Source organism: Manacus vitellinus, unplaced genomic scaffold (assembly GCF_001715985.3).
Source record: "Manacus vitellinus isolate BGI_N305 unplaced genomic scaffold, ASM171598v3 scaffold_3_pilon, whole genome shotgun sequence".
NCBI classification, from domain to species: domain Eukaryota; kingdom Metazoa; phylum Chordata; class Aves; order Passeriformes; family Pipridae; genus Manacus; species Manacus vitellinus.
Window position 1 is genome coordinate 46,624,266 of NW_021940535.1, and position 27,370 is coordinate 46,651,635.

The window sequence follows — 27,370 nt, forward strand, 5'->3', positions numbered from 1 at the left end:
AAGCTGTCTTTTGGGAAAAACAAAAGATGCTTTCTGATATAGGCACATGTGCTTCATGTGTGCAGCTAAATCATGTGCTTATGCTGTTTTGTGATCCAGAGACACTTATTAAAGATGTATTGAAGGACCTAGAGAAACATCAAGTGAACGTGGAGAATCTCAGCTCAACGGAACTGGATGAGATCGCTGATACTATCGCCACTGCAATTCAGAGTGTTGACATTCAGCAAGAAACACAAAATGGTGCTGGAAAAACTAGAGAAGACAAAACAGAAGCACAAACAAAGAAAGGAGATGCTCAAGGAATGACAGAGTTTCAGATGGGATTAATGGAAAACAGCATTAATATACCAGGTATTCATTATAATAGTTAAGTACAACAAAAAACCAGGTGTCCCAAATTTTCCTCTATTGTTTCACATTGGTGTCAGACTTTTAAAAATCCATTTCAAAGAAGTCGTGAGGGAAATTTCTGTATTTCCCCAAAGGCTGCAGAATTTTAGCTTTGCTCTTTTCTTTTTACAATGGGTTCTTTATTTACCAAAAAAAATCTGTTTGTGAACACTTGGCCTTCAAGGTTCTCAAACAAGATAACCCTACACACACAATTATATTGAAATACGAATTGCTTTATGCTGTTTGGTCTAATTTCCTATTCTTGAGAATGAGATATTTAAGCAAAATGATAATGAAAATTATTATATTACAAGATGTATTTCAAAACGTGGGAAAAAAAATGTTTTACAGGTATTCATTCTTTAATGTGCCACAATTACTTGCAGAAGAAAGTCTGAGACAAGTAGAGGTACAAAACCACTTGTTCCCTTTCCTGCTTAGGGAATAAAAAGAGTTATTATGGTTATTTGCTTCTGTCTCCATATATATTTTCCTGGTGATGCAGATTCAGGAGCTACAGTAATTGCCATTAATGAGTGGATACCACAGTGGGACTTGTTATCAGTCAGTCATTTTCTATTTTAGGAATGTTATAATATCTAGGACACCAGAAATGTATACTATAAATCCTTAACAGTTATTTTAACTTACTACCTTTTTTCATAGTGTTATACTGAAATCCTTACTAGTTAGGAATATTCTGGTTATTTTAGTTGCCAAATCTGTTTGTATATTAGAAGGACCAAACCAAATCATGCTGAGAAAGAAGAATAACACCCAGTTCATAAATCAAAAAGCCAGCATTATTTGACTGAGGTTAAGGAAGTGACTGAATATCATCACTGTAGTTGAGCTGTAATATGGTTTTGGTGAATGATATCTGTTGAAATAAGTCATCTTCTTCCACCAAAACATGTATGAGGGATGTATATGTTTCCTTTTTTTTTTTACTCTAAATGTTCATTCAGCTAGAGCAATTTCATAGGGTTTTTTTGCTTAGATATTGTTAAACTGATATGACAACTGGACACTTAATTAGCAAAATAACACTATTACTTAGGCTCTTGAAGTACTCTGTCTATTGATCTTGCATTAATTTGCTATCAAAGTGGGGTTAGAATAACAATAACAAATTATACAGTGCTCTTTACTGTGCCCTTTCAGCTTTGATGTCTTAATGTTTAAATTACATAAAAAGGCCACTGCTACAAAGCAGCCTATGAGAGTCTTTGTTTTGTACATTGTGTTTGCCCTTCATAACTATATATTGGTGTTTTTCATATCCTACAGACAATGGAGTGCATGAAGCCAGTGCAAGAACTGATAAAGAGGTAGAGTACCGGTATTTTAATAAAACAAGTATTTCATCTCAGAATATCAGGTTTCTATGCAGTGAAGGTCAAAAACACAATTCTGAAATGTAAGACTTGTTCTGTGTTTTCTGTGGCTATGATTCAATATCACAAATAGGCAAGTTGTTGTTGATGCATTGAAATATCAAATGAACGTTGATTTAAGTCTTAATCAAAATTAGGTTTGCTGTTCAAAAAAGCAAAATCAAGTCCTTTTTTGCCTTTCTTTAATTTGTAAATAGAGATAATTCATAACAGATTCCCAAAGTTCAGACAAATTAAGGCTTTTCTTCAAGTTAATAAATTTTGAGTATTGAGGTGTTCTTGAAAACACTCTTCCCTGTCCTTTGGCTCTTAGCTCTGGTGAATGTAAGCATCTTTACCCAGATAATCTCACTGGTTTTCAGAAGTGAATGAGTAAATATATTCCCTCTGAAGGTTTGTGTTGGGACAGGGATGGGCTGTATTTCAAAATTCCCTCTCCTTTCATGGGATCTGTCATTCAGTTTTATGTGTTACCATTAATTCATTGAATATCATGTGTTACCATTAATTCATTGAATATCAGAGACATTTCAAAAGTTCTGGGCATTACATCTCTTACCCTAGCTATTAACATCAAATTTAGCATTTATCCAGATTACTTTTACAATATTCCTCATAAGCTTTGAATTGTATCCTATGGACTTCTCTCCAATATTCAGCCATTTTTGAAGTATATTCATTTTTCTGGGTTTCATGGAGCAGAAAAATGTCAAAGGAATACTTTTAAAAACTCTGTGAAACTTCTCCTACTATATACTCTGTCAAGGGCTGATACTCTGAGACCATAAACGGGCAAATCCTCTTCTGTTCACAGTAAAATCTCTTCCACCCTTCTACCAAGCAAGGAAAACACACACATGAACAATGTGGCAGAAGCTTTAACCACCAGATGAAATTCTTCAAGGAATGAAGTGCTGTATTTACAACAGACTTACAGAGGGTGCCATGTATAGATTTCTCAGTGGCAGTTTGAATCGAGGATATGATAGAATAGAATAAACTCTGACACAGAGCACAAAGTGCCCAATAACCATCATTTGCTCCCAAATGCTTGGCTGCAATAAAGTTATGTAATGAAACCAGCTAAGGAATTGTTCCAGGCACATGTTTTGACTTTTGCTCATTTGATTATTGTTTTGATTTATTAGACAGATTTTTCTTTTTCTGTGATCATATGTTTAGCTTATTGGATCACTCACAGTTTGTCACCATTTCTAGAGATGAACAAGTGAAATAGAATTGGTCATATAATATCTGTTCCCTCTCCTCTGTTGTAACTGGTGAGACCTAAGAAGTATTCACCTTTCCAGGCCCAACACATAGATATGTTGATGGATATTTATATTCTTTCTCCTTTTCATTAACTTAGCTGATAATAAAGTTTTATTTTCATCAATAATTAAACAGACAGACACATGAAAACTTCTGGAAAAATATAGTGGCATAGTTTAATGCTCTCTTTTATTATTACTGAGTAAACATTATGTTCTTAACACAGTCTGGCAGCTTACAGAAATTACAAAAATGACCATGCAACAGTTGTATGAGTAGACTCTGCCATATAAATTAGAATTTGAAAGATTTAATCTAGTTTTGGTTCAGTATATCATTCCTGTGCTTAATTTTAATTTTTTTTTTTTTCATATAGGAGAACACTGCAAAACTAATTAAATTCTTGAATGAGAATGCACTATCTGAAAATGTGCCCAAAGACCTTGGCCCTGAAGAATCTACTAAGATAGAAACCAAGAAATCTGAAGAAACTGACTCTTCAGAAGAAATAAATGCTGGTGTGGAAAATGTAAAAAGTGAGACTTTCTCAAGGGAGCTGACAACTGCAGAGAACAGTGAATCTGACTCCAATGACCCGAGTAAGACCAGGTACTGGATTAAGAATGCTTTAATGCAGGATGGAAACTCCTATGAAAAGCCTCAGAAAAACATGGGACAAGGCTTACAACTTGAAGTGAAGTCTTCTGAGGAGAAAGAATACGGCTACATTGTGACAGTGAAGGAGTAAGTATAGCAGCCAATTTGAATGGCATTTTTAACTGGAGAAAAGATAAAGTCATTGCACCTAATGAAATATGAATGTGCAAGAGGAAAATGCCACAGGCCTGATTTTTAATACATCTGAAACTGTTTGGGACCTGTTCAATACTTTGATGAAAATACAAGAAAACAGTTCCGTTTTCTTACAGTTGCCTTTCCGCCCTTGCAGATGATTGTAGGTCTTTTGCTTAGACCTCTCTCTGTCTTCTCATGTTCCAGTGACCTTCCAATATGTCAGTAAGTGTGCTTATGGTTAGGATGCAGGCTTTAAATATTTGACTTGAAAGTAGTCTAAATATCAATGCCTGAGTCATTCTTTCAAAGAATGACACCCACAATAATAAAGCGCAATATTTTCTCTGTGGTTTCATTTTGATCTGAAAATGACACATATAGGATTCCAAACATCACATATGCAGCTAGTTTAGAAAGAAAGACCTAATGATTTCAGGTCATGTCAGTAATGAATTTGACATTTAATGCTGTACTTTCAAAAGACAACTTTAGCCCCCTAGTGATACACAGTTCATTACAGGAACATTTGGGATTTTAGAATGGTGTAGGCACTTTTACATCCTTTTTCCCCCTGTGAGAGCAATGCTATATTTGGTTAGTGATCATGATTCATCTTCTGTGAGAAATTAGGAATTTTTAGGATGAGCTTACAAATCACTGCCCAGCATCATAGAGAAACTGAGACAGGAACTTCTTTAGCATGGATTGATTCTTTTGACTGCCTCAAAATTCTTAATGGGATTGAAGGCAACAGAATTGTGGAGGATTTGTGTTTTTACTATACTGTGTTGCTTTGAAATCCATGTGGCTGCATATCAGAAACAGACCAAAAATTGATGGAATATCCCAGTTTAACTGCACCTCTTGGATCCTGCCTATGAATGTTATGTGAAGCAGTAGAAGCCAGTTTTTCCTCAGCTCAGCAATACTTCCCCCAGCTCTTTTAACTCACATCAATCTGGAAGGCTCCTTTATACCCAAGAGTACCTTAATGACACCATCTCCTTTGATCATCCAGACTTTATTTGGCTCATAAATTCTGTAAAGCTTAGAGCTTTCAGAGCTCCGTGTAGTGGGAAATGTTCTGAATTTCAGTGTTCACAACCTGGAGATTCTTCACTGTGTCATCTTATCTGGTTTTCTTCCTGCTAGTCTCCCACTGATGGGTTTTCCCTGAATTATGTCTGTTATTATTCAATGAAACTTGCTGAAGAAGATCATTTGTCCAAATGTTCTTGGTTCTAGAGGACTCCATATAAACTGATATAATCCAGCACAGTTTTCTTCAGACTCTTTACCATTTTCAGTAGGAGAAATACAAAAAGTACTTTTTTATGTACTAGATTATTATAAATTTAGCAACTTTTGGACAAGATGCTTTTAGATAGATAAAGTGAAAGAAGTCCATCCTTGACTGGATACTGGGGGGAAACACAGTTACAAAGTATGAGGAAAAGGCTGAGTTACTTAATGCCTTCTTTGCCTCAGCCTTTAGTAATAAGACCAGTTGTTCCTCAGGTACCCAACCCCCTGAGCTGGAAGGCAGTAATGGGGAGCAGAATGGAGCCTCCATAATCCAAGAAGAAACAGTTATCAATCCACTACACCACTTAGACAAACATAATCCTCCATGGCTGGATGGGATTCACCCAAGGGTACCAAGGGAGCTGGATGAAGTGCTCACTGAGATACTTTCCATCATGTACCAGCAGTCCTGGCTAACTGGGCAGGTCCCAGTTGACTGAAAGTCAGCAAATGTAAATCCCTTGTACAAGAAGGATTGGAAGGAGATCTGGGGAACTGCAGGCTGGTCAGCCAGACCTTGGTGCCAGGGAAGGTCATGGAGTGGATTGTCTTTATTTGCCATCATGCAGCATGTAAAGACAACCAGGAGGCAGGGCCCAGCCAACATGGGTTTGTGAAAGGCAGGTCCTGTTTGACAAGCCTAATCTCTTCTTGACAGTGTAACCCGCTAAGTGGATGAGGGAAAGGCTGTGGATGTGTCTACCCAGACTTTAAGGCCTTTGACACCATTTCCCACAACATTCTCCTGCAGAAACTGGCTGCTCATGGCTTGGACAGGTCCATTGTTCACTGGGTGAAAAACTGCCTGGATGGCTGGGACAAGGGAATGGTGGTGAATGGAGTTACATCCAGCTGGTGGCCGGTCACAAGTGTGTTCCCCAGGGCTCAGTACTGAGTATTTATTATCTTTATTGATGATCTGAATGAGGAGATCAAATGCACCCTCTGTCACTTTTCAGGTGACACCAAGTTGGGAGAGAGTGTTGATCTGCTGGAGGGCAGGCTCGTCAGAGGGATCAAGAGGGGAAATGGCCTCAACTTGTCACAGGGGATGTTTAAATTGCATATTAGGAAAAACTTCTCTACAGAAAGGTTTGACAAGCATTGGAACAGGCTGCCCACCATCCCTGAAAGTATTTAAAAGATGTGTACATATGTCATTTAGGGACACGGTTTAGTGGTGGACTTAGTACCAGGTTCATGGTTGGACTTGATGCTAGAGGTCTTTTCCAACATAAAGGTCACTCTGCTTGGTGGTGTAGTTGACATTTCAGGAGCAATCCATTCACTATTAGCTTCTGAGGCTTTGCAAGTACGATCCAGAGGAGATATTGAGACTGTTTCAGTGAACTCCATGAACTGCTAAGATACCAGCATTTAATTGTGCCACAAACCAAAGATAAACATTTCCATCTAATAGTTGAAGAAAAGATTTGTAACACTTTAAAGACTTGTCCAAATGGCAGTCTGATTGTCAATGGCAAGAACAATAGGTCACTCCTGCTGTGTTTGTCAAGTGACCTTTCGGATGGTTGGAGAAATGCAATCCATACCAATCCATAATATCCATCACTGCTAAGGTTTGGAATGAATTGACAGTTTCAGTGTAGAAAATTGTCCAGCAAATCCTCCACTGTGCTGCTTCAGCACTTTATTATGCTGAGAAACCAATCAAATTGGTGATTTATTTTCTTTACTCTTTTCCCTTTCAAAAAATTGCAATTTTACCACTGTAGAATTTGCGTGAAAAAGATTTTTTTCTTTCTCAGTGTAATTGCTTTGAACTGTTTTATTAATTTTAACTCTGAAATTCTAAAGTAATCTTATGTTTTAGAAAATGATATCTAGAGGTTATTTTCATTTATATTCTACTTTAAGCATAGTGATAAAATACCTCTCTGCTATAGTGGGGATACATCAGCGTGAGTTCTCAAATAAGAGGACAAAAGAGCTCTTCCTATTTCTGAAATTCTAGTTCTTCAAGTTTGGAAAACTTTCTTTTTTGTGTTCAAAAAAATGCCAGTGCTCCCATTTGTTTGGCAGTTTGTGCTCTAAAATTAGGGCCTAGATCCCACAATCAAAACATTTACACAGTGTTTAGTCTCCTGAGTGTCTCATGAGGAAAGCCAAAGCTTGACTTTCCAGAATATGTAGTTCTTACCACCTCCAGTAAAACTAAATGTAAGCTGCTGCATGCTCAGCAGTTTAAATAGCCAAGCTGGCATGCAATTTCTCAAATATGAGATTGAGTAGCTAGACTTAAACGCACTAAGAAAAATCCTAGTTTGAAAGTTCATCTCTTTTTACTACTTATCACAGTCTTTCAAGCTTCAAATCAAGTCATGCTCACCTGACACCATGCTTGGACATCTAATGCAGAGGAGCCTGTCCTGTTTTGTGATTTATCAGAAGGCATGTGCTTGTAGTTTTTCATATAAATACTAGATCACAGACTAGAACACAGACAGCTTATGGCAGCTCTCTTAGCTTGTGAGCCAACTTCTGGCATTGTTGTATTAGGCAATTCCTAGATATTTCATGTTTTGTCATATGTTAACTCTCAATTCCAGACTGTCTATGTAAAATTACATAGGCTGTAAATCTGCTCATAGCTTCTTAACTGAATTGGATCCTACATGCATGTCTGTGCATTTCATTTGAGGTCTCTGGTATTCTGCTCAGGTGTTGTGAAAAAGCTGAAAACTGATCTTGTGTTTATAGTATAAAATTGCTATTGAATATGATTAGTCTGACCCATTTAGTGTGCTGAAGGGTTAGGTTAATTCCAAATGCTTGATATTACTTCTTCACCTTTACGAATGTGATAAATGATACTGCTTTGCATATAATGATTACTTTCCTCAGGGTGGTGTTCAGGTTAGGACCCTGAAGCTGGGTTGTACAGAACTCTTGGTTTATTCCCCAAGTTTTCTGTTTTCCTAGGCAGGTCATTAAAGAATTGTGTTTTTATGATCTTCATTATTTGTTTCCCCTACCAGGTGGAAACATTTTAATTGCATTTAAAAATTTAATTTAAAATAAATAGGAAAAATGAATCACCAGCTCTACAGCAATGAAACAGGTCTGATATGTTTTATTGTTCTTAGTTACTGGAAGGTCTTGATGTTTCTTAGAAGCTGAGTTTTTTATTCCATAAGGCTTTTCAGCTGTTTTTAGAAAATAATAACAGAATGTTCTTGTCCTTCAATACATATATACAAAAAGATTTGACCTCCTCTGTATATCTCACTGTCCTTTTGGAAGTTTTTATTCTACCTACAAGTGCACTTTGTCAAGGGAAAGAGATTTGTGCATATTCTTCAATTAACTTCTGCAACTAGCTTTAAAAACTAAAAGAAATTATAAACATACATAAAAGAGAAAATCTGTTGATACTGAAGTCTGATAAAATCACCAAGGGACTGCATTGCTGAGATTAAAAAAAAAGTTAAATGTAACATTTTTTCTCTCTCTTTGTCCCTTTCCTTAGAAGACTCTTCCCTTGTATAAATAGGTTCTATAAATGTTCGTAATTGATTTTAAAGTCCAAGGTTTTGCTTCTGACAGCACAACTTGACCCCCTATCTGAATAATACACATGGAAAATCCTTGCCTATGAAATTATCTAGTAGGCACAATTTGGTCACTCTATCTCAGCACCAGAACTGGTAGAGACATAGTTCTAGAATCTTTTGTTGCTAACTCTTCGCATGTAATTATTCATGATCCCTAGAGTTTTCTAGACTTAAAATCTTTTTCCCATCTGTAATTTTCCAGTTTTCTTGTGGTACTTAGAAAGTGATAGAGATTATATCCCCCACATTACTCCTTCACTACCTTATTTTTGATATTATACATTCCCATAGGAAAATGATAGTTCATGCCTCTTATTCATCCACAAGAAAATAACAGAAAAGTGGTAACTAATGTGGCTTTGCCACAGAGAGCAATAAACACTGGCTTTTGTTTGGTTGGGGTTTTTTTGCAAGAATTCAGCTTTGTATATTTTGAATTTATTATCTGTTATGTGTGGAGAGATAATATGATAATCTGTTCTACTTCAGTTGCCCTTAGCTTTTGTACTTTCAAGATCTGTTGAAATACATTATGACAGAACATGATTCTCCCCTGCTGATGTAGATCACTTTACAAGAGAAGAGTCCTTCCAAGTGTCCATCTTTCCCTTCTCAAAGGGCTTCACTTTTCCAGATGTTTTCCTCTTATGTCTCTTGGGACTTGCTCTGGATTGTCCCTTCTAGAGGAACTTAGAGAGAAAATTTTCTAATTGATGCATCTGATGACCAGCTCATGTGTTGCACTAATGACAATAATGACAAGGAATCACTCTGGTCCCTTGAGATGATGAAAGGCAATAGACAATTGTGGGAGTGTGCCTGGAGTCCCCAGTAGCACCACAAGGACTCCCTCACATTTGTATCTCTCCACTTAGCTGAATGGAAATGGCTCTTGGCCTGGTTTTCCAGACCAGACATTCCCAGAAACTCCAATTTCTGTCTTTGCATGCATTCTGTGCCACCTTAGCATCCATTGTTCAGGTCTCACATGCCAAGTCTTTGGGAGAGCAGCTGGTGCAGATACTCCACAACCTGTCTGTGAGCAGGTTCAGGTTCCTCTGCTGGCTCCAGGCTATAGAAATGCACATTACATATCCCCAGACTAGGGATGGGGCTGGAGACTGTGCTTTGTTTCCACAAACAGTGGTAGTTGTTAAAACCCTGAGATGCTGCAATGTCTCACAATGCTATGTGGTCAATACTTCTAGTGTATCACAATATTTTTTGGTTAATTACCGTCCGGGTCATTATGAAACAGTGATGAATTTTAAACTTTTGAAATGAGTGAGAAATAAAAAGCCAAAGATCAGGATTCCTGGGAATGTAGCATACAGTATCATAATGCAGTCTATTATCTGATAGTACCTTTTCATCAATGTTGTTCATCCCAGTCCTGGGAAGCTCAGATATAAAAATGCCATCATTTAATTTTCAAGCCTGATTTTTATTTTTAATTTCTTAATTCAGATAATGTGTACAAAATGTAAATGTTTGACCACTAAAAATTAGAATGGAGTCATTTCATAAATAGAAAATAAGTGAGGACTAATTCAGAACGCACAGAATAAATTAGAACAGAGAAAAAAATTATTTTTTTCTTTTGAGTAGAAATTCTGCCTTTTCATTGGCCCTTGTCTGATTTCCTTGTAGGCCCCCTTCAGACACTGCAAGGTTTCTATGTCTCCACAAACCATTCTCTTCTCCAGGCTGAGCACCCACAACTTCCTCAGCCTGTCTTCGTAGGGATGGTGCTCTAGTCCCCTTATCAACTAATACTTGTGTTTCTTTAACTTCTTTCTTTTAACACTATGACGTCAGACATTCTCTGTCATTTTTAGTTCAAACCATTTGCATTATAAATTGGTCTAGGCTTTGTGCTGCCTTGGAGAAAGATGGATAATTTTAAGGAAGGGAAAGAATGAAAAGTCAGAAGTGCATCAAAATGTGTATCACCAGTTGTCCTCAATCTCATTTATTAATTACTTTTATGGAGAAGTGATTTGCTATGAAAGAACAGTTTAGCATTTTCAAGGTTTTTTTTTGCATCAGAGATTCAGGGTGCACGACAAGTGAACTCCATGGCTGTTTCTAGCAATCAGCTTAAAATGCATTAGGGAGCACTTTGGCGGGGTCCATTTCAGCCTCAGAAGGGAGGGCTCACAATTATGGCACAGATTATTGCCATTATTTCTGTGCTTCTGGTAGCGACAAGCCATCTGTATGAATTTGTTACTATTAACACAGCTGGAGGTGGTGCATGTTCGAAGTAATGCAAGTACAGGCTGGCACAGTGTCACACTTCCATTATAACTCCAGAGAGTTGATCCTTCTCAACTTCTCTCTCACTCCCCTGTTTCCATGATGCCGTTATCTCCTCTGACCTTCGTGGCCTGACCACTGCCATTGATTTTTAGCGAGTGTCATTTGTGTTACAAATTGGTCTGGACTTGAACCTGTCTGTATTAAGAGGTTTAAATTCACACTTACTGGTGTTGGGAAAAGAGGGAAAAAATTACAGAAAGTGGGAATTTGCTGAGCTGTCAAAACAGAAGTAAGCTTAAAAAGGTTTTATGGCTAATAAAGCCTTTGAGGAAACAAGCATAGAAAAACGAAAGTGCAGCCCAATGCAATAAAATTGCTGTGTCCTTAAAATGATTACGATAACAGTGCTGTGAAGTCTGGTAGCTCTCAAACAATCCAGTGGATAGTTCTGTGCTTAGAAGTTACTTGGTTGGTCTCATGAATTCTGAGTAAATGCAAACCATTTACAAAATTAATAATTTTATAGCTTAATATAAGACACAGACCACGCTAAAACCAAACTAAATCCATGAAATTCTCTAAGTCTTTACTGGGGATGTGTGCTTCAGGATGTATGAAACGGCACTAAACCACGGACAAAAGAACTCAGACAGACAAGGCAGGCTGCTGTAACACCTTGGACTTGAAGCATCAGTGCTCAGGACTTTCATTATAGATTATCAGATGAGTTACTCTCAGGGGCACTTCCAGACAAGAGAAATAAATACAATTTCAGTGTCTAAATGTTTTTTTTAGGCTTGGTAGGCTCAGAAAGAATTTAATGGCAACACTATAAATTACTTTGATTCAAAATATTCCCAGTAGTCCTTGCTATGGCACTTACCTCCTCTATGACCTGGAGCAAACCCCTCTAATGTCTCAGTTTCTTCTCCATTGTATGGATAATATGCATTATTCTTTTGATGACTGGGACTTCCTTTGTGTCTAGAAAAAGAGAAGTAGGAGTTGGAAAGGCTGGATTTAATAGCTTTGTACTGATGGTTGCCAACCTGATGAGAACGGCGGGGTCATGTCACTGTGTTGCCATGTCTTCTCTGACATGATGCAGGAGCTCCATCCGTGGGGCAGATGTGGATGGCAACATACTCCATTTATTCCCTCCTCAGGCAAATGCAACATCTTTCCTTTGGACTGTGGGAGGTGGGGCTCAGATGATGGCAGTAGCAGCTAAATGAGCCAGTTTTGGTAAATGACCTTTCAGGTCAGAGAACAGTGGTGTTGGTGAGCTAAAAAGTGCCGTGAAGCCAATTCCCAGGAGACAGAAGTCAGTGCAAAGATGGTGGTGAATACCTCTTGTGGAACTTTGGTAAAGCTACATGTGTTTATTGCAATAGCATCAGCGGCTCTCCCATAGCTCAGTTACTGCCGAAATTTGCACACAAAAAGCTTCACATCAATCTATTTCATACTTCAGTAGCTGAGCTTCCCCATTATGTTGCTTTTTAAAATATTTACTAATCTTAGCAGAAAAAAAAAAAGGTGGAAAAAAAGATAAATCCAAAAGAATTAAACTGTGTCCTTAAAATAAAAGCTTTTCCTAGTATTGTTTATGGCTTCTCTGAGATGGAGAAGTGCTGTGTTCCCTGACTCTGAGACCACATTAATTTTAGCTACTATTTTAAGCTACACATTTTAAATCTTGGCTATTTATATCTGAGGGCCATTGAGCCTGGGTCTCCAGGAGGCAGTGCCAAGAGCCCTTTCTTTTCCATCTCGGCAGCACGACACACAGAAGACCCTCAGACCCGAAGCACCTTCTGTTGAGATACATCAGACTCTCCTGGGAGAAAAGCTGATGTTGCAGCAAAACCACAAGTTGTACCTACCCTTCAAATCAACAGGAGATAAATGGGATGCTCTTCATACTGACTTTAAGGAGAGTGAGTCACAGAGCAAGGGCCAGGGTGTCACTGCGGATTAAGAACTGGTTATGAGATAGGAGGAAAAGATTCGTCATGAACTGCTGCTTCTCAGCATGTAGAGAGATTAGTGGTACCTCATCGGCAAATTGTCTCTCTTAGGAAGAACTATGGAGGATTTAGAAAAATTCCAGATGGATTTAAATACATTGAGGGATTAAGGAGCACAATGGTAGATGAAATTCAGCTGGAATAAGTGTGACAGAATAATAGACATTAACAAAAATAGTACTTGGGGGAAAAAAAAAGAACAAAAGGTATTCTTAAAACTCCTCATAGTCTGCGCTCTGAGGCTGTGGAAAATTTGAAGAAAAGATTTGCTGTATTTATATACATGAATCCTGCCCTTGGTATGGTGGCACATATTTTCAGACTTGAAAATTTAAAAGAAGGCATGCAAATCCTGAAGGCGGTGGCCCATTTCAAAATGTGCTTTTCTAAAACACAAACTAGTTTAATACATATCACTGAGGGCAAGAGTTCAGCTGGGGATTTTTAAAAAAGAGAGGTTTTTGTAAGTATTGAGCATATACATTATCACAGTAACTAATTGCTTGTAAAATTGTATGACAATCTTAGTTGTTTTCAGAAGAAATACTCTTGCTGCAGGGTATAAGGCAAGAGGAACTCACTGCTGTCTGTTCTTGACCTGGGCTGCAGTACACGTAGTGCACAGGGAAAGGGCATGGCTAAAATTATTATTAAACACAAGGCTCATGTATTTCATGAGGTTCATGTAAGGATAAAATGGCCCATTCCTGACCTCTGGAGTCAGATAACGAGTCAGTTGGACTCTGGCCTTTTCATGTATAATATTCTCATTTATTTGGTCAGGTGTTCCTAGTACTTCTGGGATAGAATATGGGTGGTTTGATACCTTATGACTGGAATTTGGGCAACTGCCTGAATACTGGCAATTTCTTGTCAACACTCACCCCCCTAAGTTTTTGCTCAGGGAATTGAGGAAATACTGGTTTTTTGAATACTGTTACTGAACAACTTTTTTAACATCTTTACAGCTTTCTTTCATTGCTTATTAGCAGTGTGAACACAACAGTGTCCAAGACAAAAAAAAAAAAAAAAAAGAAAAATTAAAGAACTAATGGCTTTTGTTTGTCAAGGCATTGTTTTTCCCAGGGTAGACTGCTCCTTAGGTTGCCCTTGCAGAGACATATCTCAGATGACCACTTCTCTAGCCCTCCTTCAGAACTTTTCCAGGATTTTCTTGGACTTTATTCCTTAGCACTTGTCTTTGGGTTATCCTGTATTTATTGCTGGTTTTAGAAAATCAGGCAGTAGCACATCCAAAGTGGTTTAAAATAACCTCCAGTCTTGTGCTGATGACTGCTGCTGGGAACAGACTCAGGGTCTGGGGTTAGTGTGCACTGCTGGGAATGTGCTTCCTTCAGCATTGCTCTTCTCACTCCTTCTTTATCCCAGCAGCAGGAACTGGAAATTGCTTTCCTGATCTTTACCCTTTTCTCTTGACTGCTTTTAACAGGCAAAGCAGTCATAGCTGGTATGCACCAGCCCCTTGCCCATGCAGAGGCAGTGCCCAAGTCCTGGCATTCCGGCTCCTCTGCTTCTCCTTGCCAAGCAGTGCACTGAGAATGGAGATACAGTGGGAAAGAAATCAAGCCTGATATTGGCCCACGAAGGTGGGTGGTTAAAAATGCTGAAGCTACTGTCAGGTGTTACAACAGCCCCTCTCTGCTGGATTTAAGATTTCGTATTCATTAGAGCAAGTAATAAGCAAACAGACAGTTCCTAGCAACTCTGTAAGTCATTCTAAAGAAGCTCCTTCAGACACCTCAGAGTCTTGTTGCTCAGCCTGAGCCCTGTGACAAACATACCTGCTCTTTCCCAGGCATGGAGAGAGGATGACAGCTTGTGCTGGAGCTGGCCAGGCTTCTCCTCCCAGCTTCCCATCAGCCGGCAGTTTGCCCGCACCTGGGCAATGTCCATGCTGCTGCCAAATGCTTTGAGCAGCCAGAGGAAACTAGTCCTCAACATTATTAATCCTAAAGGCAGACTCTTTATCTGACTCTCTAAGCATTCCATATGGTGTTCCAGACCCATATTTTTGAACTTACTTTCTGGGTTTTTTTTTAGGTTTAGCTTTTTATCTTCAGTACTAAGGAGACTATGCTGCATGTTAAGAAAGTGATAGTTATAGACTGTTGTCCTGTCAATAAGAGGGCACCAATTTGATGTCAGTCAAAACAGTGACATTATTGAGAAATGGCCAGGTGGAACATTCTTAAATAGTTATTTTAAACTATGGAATGCATCTTTCTTAAAAGTCAGTATTTAGACAGACTAGAGGGAAAAAAATACTCTCAGATCAGTACTAAAAAAAAAAAATCTTTGTCAGGAGAAAGGTTCCTATTCGTATCCACTAAGTCAATGACTGTAAAAAAATCTTAAACATCCAAAATAAATGCAGAGGTAGACAGGACCAACACAATTATGTTTTTCAGATCAAACCTGATATTAGCCCCTAAAGTAAAATACCACCACTGATCTTTGGTGAACCCACCCAGGCAATTGTCAGACTAGGTCTTCTGATAGGTTTTTTTTTTTTTTGGCTAACATGTGAATCAGTGGTTAAAGAACCAAATGAGAAAGGATCTTACCATTCTAACCCAACACTTTGACTTGTGTATAACTCTCATTATTTAATAAAAGTTGATTACTGAAGTTAAATTCTTCAATAGATTTAGTCCATTCATCATCTTGCTTTCAAGAGCTTTGGGTGTGTGTTTTGTTATCCATGTACTTTTTCCCTTTAAGGCACCTTTCTAAGTTCGAAGCTGAAATGTGGTTGTTTCAGAATTTAAAGTGAAAGCCAGACTACCTCATTTAGGTACCAAACTTATAGCTGCTGGATGCTGCACACATTCCCCAAGGATGTCATGCACTTCATTTCACATCATTGAGCTCCTTGAGAGACAGGTGAAGACATACCCACACAGGGAGGTTAGGTACCTTCTTTCTTCCACTGATTAGAAGGGACGTTTGAAGACCCCAGAAGACAGCCCAGACTGCAAAGTATCTCCCTGTCTCATTGAGACATGCCAAACAAGTAGGATATTCTGGGATCCAGTGTGTCTAGTGCTCCTCTGCTGACAAGCTATGTGTCTAGTGTCTTCTGCTTGTGTTCTGCTTATTACTGTGGGGGTTAGAAAGTGAAGCAGGAGATGGAACAGATCTTTCTGAAGTTGGTCTGAGCAGTTTTAACTCCCACGTCCTGGACAACTGCTCTCTGTACCAGACCTGAGAGATAGCACTGTCCATCACCCAGTGATTCATCTTCAGGCCTAAAAGCAACAGAGAAAGACAGATAATGTGCAAGACAGAATCTGACTCTTAACATGCAGCACTCAGAAGTAAAGAAAACTGCTGGTCCAAAGAGCTTTTGAGCATGTGTGTGTTTTACATTAGTAAATATTGAAAGTGTTTTAAAGTAAACATTAGTCTAAATAAAATGTGTCCTCCCCAGAAGTCCTTTGTTCAAACTCTACTTCATCCTCTTTAGATGTGTATTTAATACTATTCAAGCTGAACTCAGGTGTAGCCAAACTTTTGAACCTTCTCCAGGGTGAATAAGTGGAGTGGAGATGCCAGTGTTGAGTCTGGGTAGCAAAAGAGAGTCTGGGTGGGAGTGTCATTTACCTCGTCAAAAAAGGCACTTAATGATACTCCTGGGAGGACTGTAGTTAAGCATTCAGGCAACTTTCAGGCTGCAGAGAAATGCCTTGTAATTTTAGTGTGGTGCTCAGCACTCTTGAAAATGGACAAACTAGCCTTCATTGCCTGTGTTCTGATTTAAGCAAATTTTAGGTGAATTGAACCCTACCTTACTTAAGATTTTACCGGGCATTAGACTGACATTTAGGTTTAAAGACTGCAATTCCCAATGTCAGGCCTATTTCTGTACTGTAAATTATTCTTCATTTTTACAGAAAATGATTCAATTGAACCAATCTGACAGGGCTGACTGGGTGTCCATTATAGTGCTGCATTACAATTGCTAAACAAAGTACTGGAAGGGCACTAGGTACAGTCTGGTAAAGACAATACATAATTTGCATGACGGCACTAAGGGAGCGTTTCGGAGTTCAGTAAGTGGGTTTCCAAAGGCACTTGGCAATTGGGAGGAGGAAAAGAAAATGAGAGCAACTGCTTGTGAGACTGACATAACCTCAGAATAACATTGAACTACATGTTGCTCTCCTCAGGCTGAGAGCAGGCTTGGCAAACGCCAGCAATCAAGCCATCTGTATAACTGCATCGGATTTTTTGCTACCAAAATGGATCAATTTATGGGATTGTTTTGACAGGCATGTTGGGAAATACAGAACATATAGTTTTCATCATTGTTTACTTCTGTTTTTCCTCTTGTTCCCTTTGACATTGCCCACTGGCTTATATTAGAGTTTGAGCTCCATTTAGCTCAGCATGCAGAGCTGGCCATGCTGCCAGTGTCTCCCCCTGCAGAACTCCTCCTGTGCCTTCATTTGCATGTTTTCTTCCTGTTCTTTAACCAGAAGGGGAAACTTTGAGCCTTGAATGCATAAATCATTAGGTCCAGGTCAAAAATAGTCCATTATTCAAAGTGATTGTCCTCACTCATCAGATTTGTAGTTTGTCTTGGGAATTTCTTGGGAACATGGAATCCATTTGTAACACTGAACAGATAATTGTAGCATGAAGCTGAACTGGTCTTGAGGTCAGCATCCAATATTCAGCGCTAGTCCTCCTGAAGTGGTCTAATTGGCCATTCATGAAGCATGTCTGGTCCATAAAACTCTAATGTCCTACAGTAGGATCCTACATGCCCACAGTAGGCCTTTAGCAAGACAACTAACTCACCAGTGAGGCAGAAGTTAACTTCACCTTGATCAAGGTGCTCTCAATATGCTCTAAAATCAGTAAAACGTGCTCAAAAATCAACCAGATCCCCTGTGCTGAGAAAGGTTGGAACAAAATTTTTGGTAGGGGAATAAGCGAAGTTTTTATTATAACCAAAAGTTAATTTTCATGTTCTGTATTACTCACTACTACAACATCTGCTCCATATTTGGTAGGGAGTAATATTCACTGGCAATAGAGCTGCTCGTTCTATTCTTAGAAGCAGAAGGGATGCAAGTCAAATAATAACCATCTTTTATGTGACACCTGACAAGGAAAGTTGGTATAATTGCCTTCATTTTATGGATAGTGGAATTGAGGGTCAGGAAGATGTCTTGACCGTGGTAACTTGATAGACCTCTTCCAGGTGAAGACATATTCTATTCCTCATTCATAATTTGTTCAGCTACAGATATTCTCTCACTTATGTATAAAACCACCGAAAAAGGTGGGATTGTATAGACAGATTAAAAAAGAAAAAGCTAGCATAGTCCATACACTTTGTAGCAGGAACAAACCTTGATGGGATTGTTCTGAGTTGTGCCAACTTTCTGGGACCAGATTTTAGAAATGACTCCTCATCACTGCATTTTTCTTGTAAATTGAAAACTGTAATCTTTAATAGTCAATAGTAGAGGAAGATTATCATACAGTGTTCTATTATTTAAATTACCTCTGTAAGTGGATTGTTTCTTAAAATATTTCTGTTTTCATCTTCCTCACTGGGAGGTTTTTAGACATTGGAAGATACAGAATCTTATTTTCACCAGACAATCTAATTTTCCTGGATTCAGTGTCCAGTATACTTTGTGGAAACGCTTTGACAATTACATAAAGTTGGCTCCCAAATCCACTCCTGAACATTTAAATGGATTACACTAATTTTCAGAAGTGCTCAGCAGCTCACATTAAAGTTAGGAAATATTTATTCCTGTACTTTCATTTCAGATTTACCTCTAAATAAAATAGCTTTATAGCCTAGATCCTGCCTGTTTGTTTGTTTGTTTTGATGTGCTAGACAAAACTCCCAATAGAATTATAGGGAGATGATTGGCTCAGGATTCTTTTAGGTCAACCAACCAGATCTAAATTGGATGACTTATTTTTCACATGGTTGAAATGGATATGGAAATTTTCATGGTTATGGCATGAGGTTAAATCATGACATCATAGTCTTGCACTGAGCTGGGGACTCATTTCATCTGGAGGGATAATGTATTACTACCATATAACATACTTTATTACTACCATATTTTTAGCAGAGGTATGAGCTGTATTCTCCAGGAGGTATAACTAGCTTAGTGAAAGAACCATGCCCTGAAAAGTGAGATTAAACAAAAGCAAGAGAGAAGTACTTTGCGGATGATATTCTACTAGACTTAAAAACTATATAAATATATACCTACATAAACCCCAAACAAAATATTTATATTTCATTAGCCATTTATTTCTTCATTGTCACTAGTTTGCCAAAGTATATTCTACCAATAATATGAGCTAGAGATTGGCATCTGAGTGAGACAAAGTTCTGTTACTGGTTCCGTAGGGTCTGAATCTGTCAGCTAAAGAGTAACAATTAGGGTAGCACTCACAGATAGAGGAGGCATTAGAAGGTAAAGCAATGGAAGAAAGTTAGTTACACATGAATTTTACGTACTTTCTGATTCTCTTTTCCTCCGCCAAGCTGTAGAGAACTGGAGATGGAAACCTAAAAAGGGTCTCAGAAGAATTATTTTAAACTGTGAGATGTTTTGCATTTTGGTTTGGCTGCTTTTATTGTATTTTAGCACAGTTAACTTGAAAGAACATGCAAAAGAGAAATCAACAGCAAGTGAAATGACGCCAAAAGCAGGAAACCCAAAGTAAGCATTATCTAAATATTTGATCTGGCAACATCTATATCATCTGCAAAAATGCCATGCAAGACTTGACTCTTCCTAAGGCCACAATCTAGATCAAAGGTGATCAGAAATCTTTAAGTTGATCAAAAAGACTAGTGGTGAAATCAAATGATAGAATCATAGAATATCCTGAGTTGGAAGGGACTCACAAGGATCATCAAAGTCCAGCTCCTGGCCCTGCACAGGACAACCCAAAAAATCATATCATTTGCCTCAAAGCATTGTTCAAATGCTTCTTGAACTCTGTTAGGCTTGGTGCTGTGACCACTTCTCTGGGGAGCCTTTTTCCAGTGCCCATCAAGCAGGACTGTTAAATACACTGCAGAAACCATTAGTTTCCTTTGACATGGAAAGGATTAGCCAGCCTCAAGAGAACTGGGGAAACATAAATGGCATCCATGAAAAGTCATTTTGCTGCCTTTGGTTTTTCCAGCTCATGCTCTGTATTTCTGAGGCCCATGTAAACTGTGATTTCTCTTCCAAGGATTCACCATTACTAGTGTACTGAAATGCCTTATTACAGGCTCCTGAAAGAAAATGCACGAGTTGGACCTGTGTTGGATCTTGAACCTGAGGGCCCCCAGCCCAGAGACTCACTCTGTGCCGTGCTGCTCAGAGTGCCAGCAAGGCCCAGGACCAAAAGGAGGTTTCCCTCCCTCCTCCCCCGCTGGTACTGAAGTGACCATCTCGACAGTTCAGACAAAGCAATATGAATCCTACCAGTAAATTTTCTCCAAGTCTTTGGCCTTGGTAAAACAGTTCAGTTTTCAGGGTTGTCTGCAGAGTCTTTTTTCTACTGTTACAATTTCTTTCTGGAGTATCTCACTGTTTCTTCCTTACCTGAAAACTATTTTCTGTCTTTCTTCCTTGGTTTATTGTAATGCTTTCTGACGAATTAGTTCCATAGTTGTTGCATCCTCACAATCAATAGAGGAAACATATTCCTAAGAAAAACCACACTCCCTAACACGGAAACTGAATCAAGCAGGCTGAAAACTAAACATAGTATGTGAAAGACCACAAAAATTGTCTGTTCCACAAGTACTGTGTGCTTGCACTGGGGATGTGTGGTAGGGCCATGGGCAGGAGGATAATGATGTTTGCAAGATTATCTTCTGCCTTCTCCTTATATAAGCCTGAAATCAGATAGGTGATATTGGTTTAAGGTGCTGTTGCACAAGGTAGGTTAGTTTGCTTAACACTGTGCTGGTGAAAACGGTGTTACTCTCTCCATGTAAACAAAGTCAAAGGCAATCACTGTACAAACCATGGAACACTGAGCAAAATGCTACACTAAACAAAACCCAAGCATAAATTTAGTGTGGAAAATTATGGTCTGGCATTTTTGGAGAAAGGTTTTGAATATTCTACTCTCATACAACACAACTGTCATTAGACAGTAGTAAACAGTACTAGAATGTATCAATGTTGAGAAGCTGGGAAAATTGCATTGGAAAATATAGGGATTGTAATCATTTTTAATGAGTCTTCAAATATGACAGTGTGATCAGTAATAGTACTAGTACCAAAGAGTATTGGATATAGGGATTGTAATCATTCTTAATGAGAGTCTTCCAAATATGACAGTGTGATCAGTAATAGCACTGGTACCAAAGAGTATTGGTCCTGCAGCTATCCTGTGCCATTATGAATGAAAATTTCTTAGCCTACCAAACTGCATCCGAGGTTTTAAACCTCTCTGTTTTAGTTTCATATTGTGTGAGAGTTACTAAGATTAGTCTTGGATGCACAGACTTGCAAAAGAATGGCCTTCCAGCACCATTTTCTCTCCCATTTTCCCTCCAGCATCACTTCTGGCTTGCAGCGCTCAAATGCTCTGATTACATCCCCAATTTACTGATACTGCAGTGGTTTGGTGCAACATATCTTGGTTTTGAAGCTGGGGAGTGTTTTTTCAGGGGAGGAGGGGGAAGCAGGGAGTAGAAGGTTGAGCTTTTACAAATGAGGCTCCCTTGGTAAAAAACCCTCGCCAATGTACACAATAGTCTTTGCCTGCATCAGACTTGCTATTACAGTAAAAGCCCACTTGCTGACACCAATCATTCCTGTAAAATTTAAGGCAACATCTTCGGGAGAAAAGATTTAATTAACACATAAACCCCAGAGTCACTATGACAATCTGCTTTCATGGTGATGGGAATGATCACATTTTTACCCACTGTCAATCCTTGAAATATAAGGGTTTTATGAATAATCTATAGTACATTTTTTTCCTTGCAGAATCAATCAGATTCTTTTGTTACTTTCACGCAAGAACATTTCTGTCTTAGACATCTAGAAAAACTCTAAATTTATCTGGTGCCTTGAGGGGCTACCTCTGCTTGTGTGACAGGAGGTCTCTTGAGCATTTTGGGTTAGAAGCATGAAGGGAGGCTGAGCAATTCCATCCTAACCAAGATCCACATGAGACATCCCATTATTTAAATAGTGGTGCCCTTAGGGCAGTGTATGCAGAACCCAGTGCAAAAAAAAACCAAAACAAACAAAAAATCACCAAAAAAACAACCAAAAAAGCCAGTGCTCATTGCAGACAATAAATAAAATGGTGGCAATGATTACCATGATGTAAAATTAGATTCAAAAACTTTAACTGTGAGGCAGAAATAATGACCTTTGTAAAAAGCTTTGAAAAAAAAATGTCCCCTTAGTCCAATTGAAAAGACTGTGTCTAATACTACACACTTTCTTTTGACACCTTCTTCTCCTACCTGTTATATATCCTTGAAGGAAAAAATACAGAACCTTTTTTCCCCTGGGTTACATCAAAGTTGCTTCTTCATTACCGTGGCATAAGCTAGATTAGCTTGTAAGGTTTAATTTTATGATCTTTGGGGCTTTAACATTGTTGAGAATAAATCTACGATCACCACTTAGACAGAGAATGTTGCATATATTGTTTTCACTGGACATTGTTATAGAATTTCTGTATCCTTTTATTTCCTTAATAATTTTTATATGGTTCCATAGAACTGAACTACATCTAAGCAAGCTATGATCTCTATATTAGGGTTGGAATGTTCTTAATGCATCTTTAGAGTCGTAACAACTCTAATAACCTGAAATTTTTGCAAATATAAATTTTGCATCTAGATAAGTGCTTTTTAAAATGATAGCAGTCTTCTTGTGTTAGGCTTGATTGCAACCTGTTTTCTAAATTAAAAAATGTAAATGTGGCATTGACAAAGGTTAAAAAGATTTAAAGGGAGTTCTGTCAGCAGTGTATGCACACACTAAGCTAAATCCTATGTATCTAATCAGTGTCCTCTGGACTGTGTGCCTTGCTCCATTGTTTACTTTCAAATCCATAATAATTTTGTATCCTTTCACTGGGCAAAGATTCATTTTAAAAACTAATGAATTTAAAAATACGCTTTTCCCTTGTCCATTTGATACTGAGCCTGCAATTTGACTTTCATTGTTTGTTTCCCTCCCTGTCTCGTCAATCCTTTTCTTTCTTTCTGTCCTTTTACTTTATTACATTTTTTATTGAGGACTGAGATGAACTGGTTGCTGCATCATGGGCCCATTACACTTCCTAACAATTCCATTTACACCTTATTGTTTGTCTTATTGCTGGAAAATTCAGGTGATTCATCATGCCTGAAGAAGCACCTGATCCCAATTCCCTTGATATCACGATCACTATGTGACAGGAATACAGTTAGTGGTGGCTTTCAGGCTCAAAGAGGCCAAGGTGATAACTCTTTTGGGACCTTTAGCCTCTCAAGTATTGATGAGTTCCATTTTTGTAATGTTCTGTTTTCTTGCTCCCTTTCAACAGCCCCCTGAGTGTGGAAAAGGGCTTGGAGTTAATAAAGGAAGTGGCAGATCTCCTGAAGCTGCAGATGAGTGTCTTCGATGATGTCAAGTATGTACATGGAATTTGCTCCTTTTTATTTGATTTGATTTCTCATTATTTTTGAATAGTTTGTCTTACAAGGAGATATGTGCTCTTAAATGCCAAAATTAATGAGAATGTGCAAGAGGCAAAAGAGAGCATTGTGATGATCTTTGTAACGTTTCCTACACACAGGAACAAATTATTTTGAAAGAATTATAAAGACTGAAACTTTTCTGTGCTTTCATAGTGAAAAATAATCTGTTCAAAGTGCTGTAAAAATATTACCAACCTTATGTAAAAGCTTCTAGGTAAGGAAAGTCTTGTGAAGGGTCATTATACCCAGCATTGCCGAGGGGAAAAGTTACATCACAGATGAATAAAGAATTTGAGTCCCTGGCTTTGAGTCTGGCACATGGCACCCTGGGTCGTGCTGCTTGGTCAGCTACTTTAATTTAAAAAGTCACAGGGAGTTCAACTATGTTGAGCTACTGTTTTTCCTCCTATGATTCATACTGATGGATGCTCTGCATGTTAATGTCATGAACTAGGAGGTTATGGATCTGCCATGTCCAGTAAAGAGCTTCAGAGTGAGGATTTTCTGGAAGCATTTTGGTAGGAACATTTACTTCACAAAACTTCATTCTTTCTTTATGAAACAGAAAATAAAAGTAGTTTGATATAAAAGGAATGGCAAAGAAGGGTGAGCTGTGGGAGGGTTTCAACAACTTGCTGGAAAGAGCCACATCTTGGGTGCACAGAAAATGACTGATGTCCAGGTAGCCTGTGTTTCAGAGGGCTTGGGGCTGCTTGCTTTGGCCCATGGGTTGGGTTGTTGAAGTGCAGAGTCTTTCTCAGCCTCACTTGTGCTGACATCAGCTTTTGTTTAACTTTCAGTTGCAGAATTCATTGTTTAATGCTCTAAGTCATAGTCTGATGATGTTTCATCTATAGTGGAAGTGTTTATTCTTAATTGGAAATAAAATTCTACCCCTTTTATTACTGTATATGTATGGAAAAATAGACTACTGGGGAAAAAAATCTTTTTAGAAACCTGAAAAATACCAGACACATTGACTTTAATTATTGAGAAGGAAAATAATCCCATATTTGTTTGCTTTGTTTGATGAATTTTTTCGGTTGTATTTCATGAAATACATTTTTATGAAAACTGAGTTTTTAAATTACAAATCCTGATGATATTCTATTATCTTCCCTGTAAAGAGAATTTGCATCCTTGACTTTGAACACTAGCAGATAAACTACTGCACATTTAAAGGAGTAATCCCATGGAACAATTCGTCTGCTGGAATCAGCGGGTTCTGCATCATTAACTTCATTCATTCACAGTACAAGAGCACTTTCACCTACCTTTCTGATTGTTAGTATAAAGCCTTTTGGTTATTTTTTATCATTTGATAAATCACAACAACATTGCAACTGGTAGACTGTAGATTCATTCTCTAATGAAAAATATCCCTCCAGAAATATGGCTAGCTATGATCAACCTTTTCTTTATTTTAATGTGCAAAAGTAGGTAAGCTGGTTATTTTGCATCTATCAATATGCAGTGATATGACTGTACTGAAAGTACCTGTACAGTCAGTATCTTAAAAGTATGTTATGAGTTACAGTAACTCCAAGCACAACTGAGAATTCTATTTGTACAGTGTTTTTATCAGTCTTTGCCTTTTTAAATGATCTATAAATCTGTGAAAGGTTATCCTGAATCTCAGATTAGTGAGAATTCGTCCATAATAAATTTTCTTTGTCCAAGAGAATGAGACGCTTTGACTCAGGTTAAACCCATGAAATACTGAAGAAATGTGGAGCTGTAGATAGAACAGCAGTAGAGTCTCTAGAAAAAGGCCTTGCCGAGAAAAGGGTTAACAATTTTTGGATTTGTTGTTTTCTTATCACTGCATCACTATCTGGAAAACAGTGTGAGTTTGAGGACTCTGGTTAGCTTCTGAGTGGCCTCATGGACAAGAGTTTCAGGAAAAGCTTGATGCTGTGTCATATCCACAACTGGCATATCAAAGTGTGAGAATGAGGTCTTTCAGAAAATATGTTTTCTACTTGGGCTTTGGAATCATGGGTGATTTGCATTATTTTATTTCACTGGCAACTAAAAGTATTCTTTTTCTTAGAGATTCATTTTTTTAAAATATGGAGAATTTATGTAGAAAAGACTACCAGTAAGGGGGAGGATGAAGGATTTATAAAAGGGGCGGGAATTTGTTGTACTAACCTACTTTGAACTTTGACCTGAGTATTTGCTTGGTCTAAAATTCTCAGTTCTCTCTTTTCTCTCCAAGAATTCCTAATGGTTCGAAAGTAACAGCTTAGACTTGGATTTTTTTAGATCCTTGCAGAGATTTCATAGTAAACACATGTTAATGAGGATAATGGGGTTAATTTGAGAGTGTAGACAAAGTCATCACATCAAATTGGAATAGTGTAAGAAGAACTGAGGAGAGAGGGCAAGTGGTGAGTTCTCTTAAGGCTCTTTAAAGTCTCAGTTAAGAGTTTCTTGCCCTTTTCTCTGAAAAAAAATACATTAAAGAGACTTCACTAAAAAATTACTGCCTTTAGTTAGTTTTGTCTGCAAATATCTTTCACTCTTCCCTATATATTGCTATGGATTCCTATCAATTCCCCCTGTTAGCTCTTGATTAGTTGATGCATGGTTGTAATCAGCTTATCTTATCTTCTGTCTTTCACAATCCTGCCAACTTTAACTGATAGCCTTCAATTCACAGTATAGCCTCAGGCTTGACTTCCAGAGCACTCAGTCCACTTCTTCAGCTGATTTGTTGTCAAGTTTGCATTGACATAAACTTTGCTCACCCTGGGAAGCAGATGAGTGGGAATAGATTTAGGGGATTCGTAATTAGAAATATTTCAACGTTGAAAAAAAGATCCAACATGTTAGTTGTCACTTTTGGACACAGCCTGAATCTTTATGGAAGTAATAGTTATGCTTAATATGTTTTGTTAATGGTTATGTAGCTGTCAAATAAATTCCATTATTTCTTATTACATCATTAGAGACCATTAAAAGGATATTAGCATGCTGATGTAATTATGCAAGCAGACGTAAAATGACTATAGTTATGATTTTATAATCTAATTATCGGTGTCCAATGCCCCTGGTGATTGATTGTTGGACTGGTATCATGGATTGAAGTCAGATGGGTAGTAATGTTAGGAGGGTTTGTACCTATTTAAAAAAATATTATGACTTTGCAATCTGCAACATTGACCTTCTTCATGTAATTGCAGTTCTTCAGATGTTATAGAATAGACTTACAAACATGAGACTTTATCAAAAAACATCCAAATACAATAAAAATACCAAACTCTGTAAGCTCACCTTTGAAGGTAGTAGAAAGGATGCTTAGAATTAAAACTCAAAGCCACTGATTAGAACATAGATGACTTATTTGGTTTCTGATGGGAATACAAATTATTTCCAGATTTTTATTTAATGTTCTCATATTTGGGGTATTTACTGAGAACTTTGCTAAGGAGAGTTTTCAGCTCTGGCTTTGTACAGAAAGAAAACAGATTATTCTGATTTCATCGTATTTCAGACCTTATATCCTACCATTCTCAGCCTCCAGTTAAGAGTTAGATTTTCACCGAATATTGCATTCTCTCTAGACTGATATGATTTTCACAATTGCTATTGAAGGCCTTTCCCTCTAGGTGT

At 38.0% G+C, this 27,370-nt stretch overlaps 1 protein-coding gene across 1 annotated transcript in view; it reads left to right on the plus strand.

The window, feature by feature from the left end:
* Positions 1–27,370, plus strand: part of PTPRN2 (protein tyrosine phosphatase receptor type N2) — a 642,799-nt gene that overhangs the window by 245,875 nt on the left and 369,554 nt on the right. The window contains exons 8-11 of the mRNA XM_029961907.1: positions 100–354; positions 1,687–1,727; positions 3,442–3,809; positions 23,599–23,685. Of these exons, the coding sequence (XP_029817767.1) occupies positions 100–354; positions 1,687–1,727; positions 3,442–3,809; positions 23,599–23,685 (751 nt within the window). The remainder of the gene's footprint in view (positions 1–99; positions 355–1,686; positions 1,728–3,441; positions 3,810–23,598; positions 23,686–27,370) is intronic.